The 9509-nt window shown below is 46.5% G+C and overlaps 1 protein-coding gene across 1 annotated transcript in view; it reads right to left on the reverse strand.

The window, feature by feature from the left end:
- Positions 1 to 7291, reverse strand: part of POLR3A (RNA polymerase III subunit A) — a 51574-nt gene extending 44283 nt beyond the window's left edge. The window contains exons 1-5 of the mRNA XM_021699664.2: positions 7109 to 7291; positions 4340 to 4475; positions 3952 to 4089; positions 3297 to 3468; positions 2895 to 3049 (exon numbers count right to left, since the gene is read on the reverse strand). Of these exons, the coding sequence (XP_021555339.1) occupies positions 2895 to 3049; positions 3297 to 3468; positions 3952 to 4089; positions 4340 to 4475; positions 7109 to 7152 (645 nt within the window). The 5' untranslated portion in view covers positions 7153 to 7291. The remainder of the gene's footprint in view (positions 1 to 2894; positions 3050 to 3296; positions 3469 to 3951; positions 4090 to 4339; positions 4476 to 7108) is intronic.
- Positions 7292 to 9509: the final 2218 nt, after the last annotated feature.

Below are 9509 nucleotides of genomic sequence, written 5' to 3' on the forward strand. Positions count from 1 at the left end.
GACTAGTGACTTAAACGGGAGGGGGTTACCTGTAGATCCGAGTCATTCAGGAGACTCTGCCCAAACAAGATGCCTCCCAGGCCATACGGGAGTACTGCGCTACTGTCGACAGTGTGTGGAGCAGAGACAGTGGCTGCCGGTCCCGGGCAGGGAGCTGGCCGTGGTAAGTAGTGGTGTGGTGCCAGGGAGGCTGATCCAGGAGCAGCAGAGGGCATGCAGGGGGACGGCAAGTAAGGCTGCCCCCAAGAAAGCCCGGACACCTCTCAACCTCACAGACTGAGGCTGCTCCCCAGGCTTCTGACTGCTTTCTGCACAGTCACGAGCCTGCAAAGTGCCTCTCTCACAGCTGTACAAGGGCAAGGTCACCTTCTTTAGCTCACACCCTCACTTCCTCTGCAGTAGCTTCGTCCTAACTGCCTTGAAGACACTTCTGCTTGAATCAATCGCTGACACCGTCTCCCCATTTCCAGGATCACTTTCATTTTCCAGAGGTCTGTGCACATGCTCACTCCCCTCTGACGGCTCCCTCTCCCACACATCTCCCTGGTGGTTGGTCATCAACTGCTGCCCTTCTTACCGCACACAGTGACTCTGGTCTCTGGCTCCTTTATTGCCACCTAGGCTCAGGGTCTGTTTTCCTTGTAACCCGCCCCCCCCCCATCAAGACAGAACTTACATATATTAAATTGTACAAATCCTAAAGAGATTGACACATTTTTACACATATACACCACACACACTAGTGTTCAGATCAAAATATAGAATATTTTCATCTGTCCATAAAAGAATCCTGATACTTCTTTTCAGTCAGTACCAAGCCCTCACCCCAGGGGTAACTGCTCTCCTCACATCTGTCAGCAAAGATCAGTCAGGCCTGTTCTTGGACTTATCTACATGGAATTATACACTATGTACCCTCCTGTACAGAGTTCCTTGTTCTCAGCAGGATTCTGACATTTGGCCAGGCTGTGTGTGTCAGGAGTTCACTTTTCACGCAGGATAGTATTCCATCGTGTGGATCTGTGACAATTTTGTTTATTCTCCTGTTCACAATCATCTGGACTGTTTCCAATTGTGGCTTTTATTAATAAAGTTGCAACAAACATTCTTGTACAAATATTTCCGTGGACACAGGCGCTCATTTCTCTTGGGTATGTACTGAAGAGTAAACCTGCTAGGAAGTATGGTGAGCATAGGAAATCATCAAACAATTGTTCAGAGTGGTGATAACCTTCCACACTGCCACTGTCAACATAGGAGTGCCAGTCGCTTCACATCTTTGCCAGCACACGGTTTTCAGTTTTTTTACATTTTAATTTTTCTAGGGGTGTGTGTGTATAGTTTTAAATAGCATTTTCCTGATGACTAGTAACATTGAGCAATTTTTCACTTATTTATTAGCCACATGAATATATCCTTTTGTGAAGTGCTAATTCAAGTTTTGCTCCCATTGCTTAAAATCAGGGTCATATTTTTCTTACTGATTTTGAAGGACTGTTTCCTATATTCTGGATATGAGAGTCCTTTGTCAGATACACGAATGTTGACTGCTTTCTCCCAGCCCACGGCCTGTCTTTTCGCTCTGGTAACGGGTTCTCTAGGAGAGCAGTCAGGCTCTTCCACGATTTCGTCATTTATTCACCATGAACTTTCCTGCTCAACACCTTCCCTGGCTCCACATTCCCAGGGCAGGCTGCACTCTACACTAAGCTCTCACTTGTCTGGTCTCCAACACTCTAGTTCCCTTGGCTACAGTCTTCTGGATCATCTCAGGCAAGGCTGTCTCAAGCGCTACTGAAGATTACACAGGAGGCAATCCATGTGAAGAGCTTGGACAGTGCCCATCCCTAACAGCAGTTGCTGAAGGCAGGGTGCTTTTATTAGCACTCACTGGTCTTTCAGAGCCTCAGCTTCAGAAACAGCCTAGACACTGTCGCCTGGACATGCTGAGCTCACTGCCCTTCACTCTGTAAACGTGACTCACCCAGATCCCACCACATCTTTCCTCAGTCTTCCCTAACCAAGTCCAAAGTGACATCTTCCTCCCGATTTCCCGCTGAGCTTCCTGTCTCTGCCACTCGTATGATGGTCAACACTCTGCCCTAGGATATCAGTTATCTTTTCATAGACTAACTGCTTGTGACACATCTAAACTGTGGGACCAGTGACAGCAGACCCACCGTCTTGCAGTTCCTGATGCTCCCGTCTGATAGAACTTGGTACTCAGGAACCATTCAACTCATTTGTTAGTCTCGTATACTACCAATTCTAGACTGTACTGTGGAAATTAAATACTAATCGAAATCAGAGCAAGGCAGAACAGGGTACCTCACAAAACCCTACTAGTTAAGTCTGTGCCAAGTAAAGTAACGGGAGTCACCTACAATTTCTTAGATCTCAGTACCCATATGAGAAACAGCATCTCTCAATTTATGATCTATATAGCCACAATCTCTTATGATAAAACACGTTACCTGTACAATTAAAAATGCGTGCGTTAGGGGCGCCTGGGTGGCTCAGTTGGTTAAGCGGCTGCCTTCGCCTCAGGTCATGATCCCAGTGTCCTGGGATCGAGCCCCACATCGGGCTCCCTGCTCAGCAGAGAGCCTGCTTCTCCCTTTCCCTCTGCCTGCCGCTCTACCTACCCGTGCTATCTCTGTCAAATAAATAAATTTAAAAAAAAAATCTTAAAAAAAAATACATTAGTTATAAGGCCAGTCTACATTAAACATCGTGTAACATAAGCACTTGTCATGAAATATTCCTAGAGATCTAACTTAATCGGACTTCTCATCTTGAAAGAGGTGTCCATCAGAGAGAGGGAGCGGGTGAGAATGGGTGTGTGTGATGCAGGGGGAGGCAGGCAGAGGGCAGACATGTGTTTTCAGGCTCACCTGTGCCCTTCCCAACAGTGGTTCTACTTCTTTGTTATGCTCGATGGCTGTTTCAAAAGACTGAAGGAAATTTGATACGATAGGATCCACCACTTTTTTGTTGGTCTTGTACTTCTCATGAATTATCTTCAGTAATCCACATTTCTTTACGGTACCTGTTAGGAGTGAATTTATTTACCAAGATCGGACTAATGAGGTACTTGGGTCAGGCTGCCCTGAGATTGTAGTCTGGTTAATGAGGTCGCTGAAAATGCATTTGCCAACAGGGCAGCAGTTGCTAGGCTCTAAAGCCTCATTTGCAAGGAAAAAACCTGACTTCCCAACACTGCATGAAACTAATAAGCTAAATGGACCAAAGTGAATGCAAAGGGCTTTACTAAGCCTTTTACGCGTCCTGCTCACCATTAAAAGCGCCACAGTAATGGCAGATGTTCTTCTTTCGGCACTTATCAGAGATTTTCTTCTTTAGTCCACGTTTCTGGAGGTAGGTCAGGCCAGGCCTCTTCAGATAATCCAGAAACTGCTTCTTCTCCTCCTGGGACAGCATGATGTGGCAGCAGGTTTTACAGATCATCTTTTAAAAATTAAAACAGATAAAAGGATGAGAGATGAAAAAGCCTTTTAAAAATGTCACCCCTACCTAAAAAAAAAAAAAAAAAAAAGTCACCCCTATCCCTACCTCTTGCCCGGGACATGGAAACTGAGCGACATGCCCAGAGATACGCACAGAGAGGTGGCTGATGTTCACCAGAATGCTAGCTGTAGTCAGAGCTGGCTGGTAGGATTTTTGCTAACTGATTTTTTAACTTTGTGCTGTTTTGTACTGCTGGATTTACTGTTATTTTTCATAGCGTCTACCTACCACCTACTCAAGAAAAATCAAAGAATAAAGAATCCTTACGCAGTTTAACTTACTGCAAGATGCAATATTACGTGTGTAACGTAAAAATTCTCCCTAGATGTATCCCCAACCACTCCCAATTCCTAAGCTCACTCCAATGTCCCTGAGCAGTAATTCCTAAGTTTATGCCTTGAAAACGAACACGTCTGCGCCTACCTGTAAGATGCCAATAACTGCTCTGAAGTAGCCCACGTGAAAGCATGGCAACTCCAAGTCAATGTAGCCGTAGTGGCCCAGACAGTCAGCCAAGTTTTTCCCACAGGTTTCGCAAGGACGGTCCTTCTCACTTGTACCCTTTGAATAAAAGCACAGCCAATTATTAATGGAGACCACTGGACGGTAAAGTGGGACCGGGTGACTCTGAGTCAGAATCACCTGAGAAGGTGCAGAGTATTCACATCCCATTGACCAAAGGCTGGAGTCCCTGAGATGGTGCAGGAGGCATAAGGGAGATGGAAAGAAGCTCTTGCTTCTTCCAACCTGGCAAGTCATCAGTTTCATCAGCATGTCAAGACACATGAGCTGGGAGGGGGTGGGGACTTACCATCCTATGGTCAAGCACACCATACAGCAAGGGAGCATGGTTGTTGTCCTGGCTGTACAGGTTCTTACTCACAACCTGGATATGGGCCTGCTGGCGCATCTCCTCAGGGGACTTCATTCCAAAACAGATGTGGCTTCTGGAATAAAAAGAAACGGGAGCTGGGGTGCCTGGCTGGCTCCATCAGTAGAGCATATGACTCTTGATTTCGGGGTTGTGAGTTCAAACCCCACGTTGGGCATAGAGCTTGCTTAATTAAAAATAACAACAACAACAAACGGGAATAATTATGTCAAAATCACTTACCAAAAATGGTGATTGCAGTGACCCATCATAACCAACCTTACTCTTCCAACTGTTTACAGGTTCTGCTCCATTATTAAATATATTCAAGTCTCTCCCATTTTTCCTTGGTAAACACCCCTTCATCCCCCTGAAATCATTTCCATTCTTACTATCAAATGAATGGTGTTCAACAAGGTCACCGAGCCCACCTGCTTGCTAAATCCTGGTAAGAATGTGCTCATCTTACCGCTCTGCAGTGCTGGATGTTAACTCCGCCATCCCCCTTATCCTGAAATATTTTCCTCTTACAGCCTTGGGGACACCACATACTCTCTGTGTGTCCCCGTGCCATCTGTTCCTTCTTTTGTGGTTGCTGCTTCTACTCCATCCCTTAAATATTCTGATCTCTCCTCACCCAGGGATGCGACCCTCAACCCCTTCTTTTCATTCTAGGCATCCCTCCTGAGTGATTGTGTCACTCAGGTATATGTTAACGTCCATGTAATCCCCATCTTTAGACCAGCTACTGCTACTCCGCGGGAGGCCGTCTAGACACCTGTTCCGCACAACTGCACAGGAACCTCAAACTGGACACATCTAAAACAGAACCCGACACTTTCGTCCCCAAATCTGCTCCTTCAATCATCTGACCAGCAAATTGGGGACTTACTGTGTGCCAGGCACCATCTTGAGGAGCTGTGGATACAGATTAGATGAGACAGACAAGGTCCTTGCCAACATGGAGCTCACAGTTCAGGGTGGGCAAGACAGACAGTAAGCAAATACATACACAAAAGTGAACAGATACAGAGAATGAAAATGAGATGAAGTGGTAGAGAGTCTGAGGAAACTACGTTGTGGGGTCAGAAAGCCCCTGTGTAAAACTGACACTGAAACTGAATTCTGAGTAAGAGGGAGCCAGCTTTAAGACGGGATGGAGATGCGGCATTTGAAATAGAGAATCATTAAGGCAAGGGTCCCAGAGCCAGCACAAGCTTGGCATTCAAGAACCAAACCAACCAAGTCAGTATAATAGAGTGCAGAAAGCTAATGGTACAAGATGAAGCCAGTGCGGCGTATGGGGTCAGGTCTTGCTGGGCTTGGGAACACTGGTATAGAATTTACATGTTAGTGCAATAAAAAGCGGCTGGAAGGTTTTAAACCGAAGAGTCAGAAATCTAATTTGCATCTTAACAGGCTCTCTTGGGCTGCTTTGTGAGAACAGATTACATCTGAATATGGGTGGGGTTTGGGGTGGGCAGGAGGGGCCGGGGTGAATATGGAGAGATCACCTGCAAGGATTCCTCCAAGTAAGACACTTGTTCCCCATGAATGGCAACCATCCAAACAACTGCCCAAGCAAGAAATTCTCTGTGTCAATCTCATTTCTCCCTTCTCTCGTTCCTACTGCTCCTGTCAATTTTACACCCTAAACCCCTCTGAAATCCATCTCTCCAATGACACTACCACAGGACATCATCATCCCCTGCCTGGACCCCTGCAGTGGCATCCAAGGACTCCCTCTTATTCTGTCCCCCAAGAATCAAGAGACCTTCCAGAAAAGGAGAACTCTTTTATCAAGACACTCCCCTGCTTAAAACGCTTCAGAGGTTCCTTGGCACAGAGGTGCCAAGATAATTCTGGAACACAGCTTCAGATCTCCTGCTTTCTTCTCATCACCCCCTTTCTCCCTCCAGTATGCTCCTTAAAGGCTGTCTGGTCTGCATTCTTCTGCTCGAATCTCTTTCTCATTAGGTGTTCTGAGAATAACTATACCTACACTTGTCCTTGCACTAGTCAACACTGACTTGTCTATCTTCTCCAACTAAAAGAGGCAGTAAGGTCTTATTCGTGTCCTAGCCCTAAGGCTTATGCCTGGGCCTAGCACACAACACCTTCCTCAGTTAAGCGTCTGTTAAAAGAATGATTGGTTCATTTTTCCCGTGTAAGCTCTAAGGGGAGGCCACGGCCTGATAAATAAGCTGTGAAGGAGAAGGTCCAGAAGAGCAGCCTCATTTCTGAGACTGCTACACATCGCCCAGTGATATAGCTTTCTAACTGGAAACTCTATCCTTTCAGTCAGCAAACACTGCCTCCGTGTTACATGCTCTGCAGCAAAACCAGAATTAGACACATTCCCCGCCCCAGATTGCTCCCCACGCTGCAGTGGCAAACAAGATTGGCCGGAAGAGGCCATCGTATGACCTCGGGAGGACTCGTGCGTAGGTCCACGGTGCGCGCATCGCCACGGCTCACGTCACATCCCAAGGCCAGGGACCACCCCCGGCCTGCAGTCCCCCAGGTGCTGGACTGCCCTCTGCCTGACCAATTTTCTTTGACCTACCCTGATACTTCTGATCTTTGCCCACACCTTCCGCTGACTCCTGGCCCTCCCCTTCCAATGGACTCTTCGAGACCCGGGACCCCTGACGTCGCACCCCCTGCCCTTCATTTCTCCACCCTTTGGCCATTCTTGCTCCTCCTTACATTTTCTTGGCGACATCCGTCTCTCGGAACTGTTCTTTCACCATGGTGACGGCTGCCGGGGTACCCTCCTCGATACTCCGGGAGCTAGACTAGAGAAACGTAGCTCGCCGTACTCCCCGAGAGGGCTTCTCGCCTCGTTGCTAACACCTCGGCGGCATCCTGTCGGCCACCGTAGAGCGCCCCACGTGGTCGCTTCCTCTTCCGCTACTCGCCGGCGCGTCTGTCAGTCAAGAGAGGGCTTCGGACAGGGCGCTTTCTGCCTTCTCCCTACACTGCCATCTTGCGGCACCTCTTTGAAACTGCACCGGGGCCTGTTCTGTAATTTCAAAACCCTTTAGCGGTTCGTTTCTCCAGGTCATGTGACCCCTGCGGAGTGATTGCGATGCCTTGCCTCAGAACGTTTAGGCAATCAGAGGGACAAAAACTGCGTAAAATGGAAAATCGTCATTATCAACATCAATACCATCTTAATTAAGACCCTCTGATTTTTTTAAGTAAAGGGGAAGACTAAAATGAACCTGCTCAGGGAACAGAGGTACAAACTGGAAGACCGCCAAAGGAAATAAAGAGGTCAGAAACACGGCCATGCATGCAGTTTACAAAGTTACTTTAAAAAAGAAATGGGGGCGCCTGGGTGGCTCAGTTGGTTAAGCGACTGCCTTCTGCTCGGGTCATGATCCTGGAGTCCCAGGATCGAGTCCCGCAAAGGACTCCCTGCTCAGTAGGAGATCTGCTTCTCCCTCTGACCCTCCTCCCTCTCATGCTCTCTCTCTCTCTCAATAAATAAGCAAAAATCTTAAAAAAAAAAAAAGAAAAATGAATTAAACTTATTGATAACAAAAACAGAAGCTATAAATCTGCGAAAAGTCAGTCATGGTAAGCAAGGGAAACAAGATGAGGGGAGAATAAGAATTGAAGATCATTAATGTATTGAGGAAATAAACTGCTTGCCCACAGTCTGTGACAACCTGTGGGAGGTGATCCTAGCGTGACATCTCAGCACATGATACTACCAAGGAAACCACACTACTGTAGGATCTAGTGCTACAGAGCCTGAAACTTCTTTACTATTTGTGAGACACTCTAGACAGAACCAAATCAAATGGTTCAACTCCTTTGAGTTTTAAGAAGGGATGCTGTTCAAACTCCATGCATCGTCATTAGCAAAACACAAATGTAACAGACAAAAAGCAAAGCAAATCAGACTTTACTTATTTCAGCAGTTAATCACTTAAAATCCCTTTGGAATAATGTAGACAATACTATACTAACACGATTCGACGAGTGGCTTTTATCATATAGAGGTTAGAAGCAAGGTTCTGGAACCACAGTGCCTCTCTGGGTACCACCACCTAAAGTTGTGTGACCTTGAGAATGTTATTTAGCCTCATTGTGTCTTAGTTTACCCATCTTGTAAAGGGGGTAAGTAATCAGTATCTTACTTCTTAGGGTTAGTGGGGAGGTCAAATGGCAAAATGAGTGTGAAAGTAATTAGAATGTAACAGGCACATAGCAGTCACTCAATGAATATTAAGTGTTGTTACTCTGAAAAATGTAGAAAAGCTATCCTCAAAGCCTGCACCTTTGTCTCCTTTGCCACACTGACCTTTAGAGGTCCTAATGTCTCTTTTTGAACATGCACGTATGTTCTTTATTTTTGCATGACCCCGTCACTTTATTATTTATTTATTTATTTTTAAAGATTTTATTTATTTATTTGACAGAGAGAGACACAGTGAGAGAGGGAACACAAGCAGGGGGAGTGAGAGAGGGAGAAGCAGGCTCCCCGCAGAGCAGGGAGCCCGATGTGGGACTGGATCCCAGGACCCTGGGATCATGACCTGAGCCGAAGGCAGTCGCTCAACCGACTGAGCCACCCAGGCGCCCGACCCCGTCACTTTAAACAACTAACAAATTTATGGATCAAACACTGATAAAAGCTCATTTGTGAGGGTACGGACTAAGATTTTCAGAAAAACACAAAGGAAGAATTTTTTATTTTTCATACAGAAAATTACCAGAGACTCAAAAAAAAAAAAAAAAAAAGCAATACTTAGCAATAACCTAAAACGGTCAGTTTTGTGTAGTTGAAATAACAAAGGTTTTGAGTGGGGTTTCTGCAGTTTCCCTCGTTATAAAATGAGGAGGCTGGTCGACAGGATCTCCTAAACTGTAATTCGGTTTACCATAATTCTAAGTACGGGATATTCAGGACAACGAATTGAACCGAAATTGAACATGTGCTCGCGTAAATCTAGTCCGCGGGAGCTCCCTGGGGGCGGGCCTTAGGCACTTTCAATCCGGCATTGGTGCGGCCGCCCTCGCGGGCCTGGCCACGCCCCCTCGCCGGCGGCGCTCGGGGGCCTTCCGTGCGCATTGATATGATTGGCCGGCGGATAGT

This window comes from Neomonachus schauinslandi, chromosome 6 (genome assembly GCF_002201575.2).
Source record: "Neomonachus schauinslandi chromosome 6, ASM220157v2, whole genome shotgun sequence".
Classification (NCBI taxonomy): domain Eukaryota; kingdom Metazoa; phylum Chordata; class Mammalia; order Carnivora; family Phocidae; genus Neomonachus; species Neomonachus schauinslandi.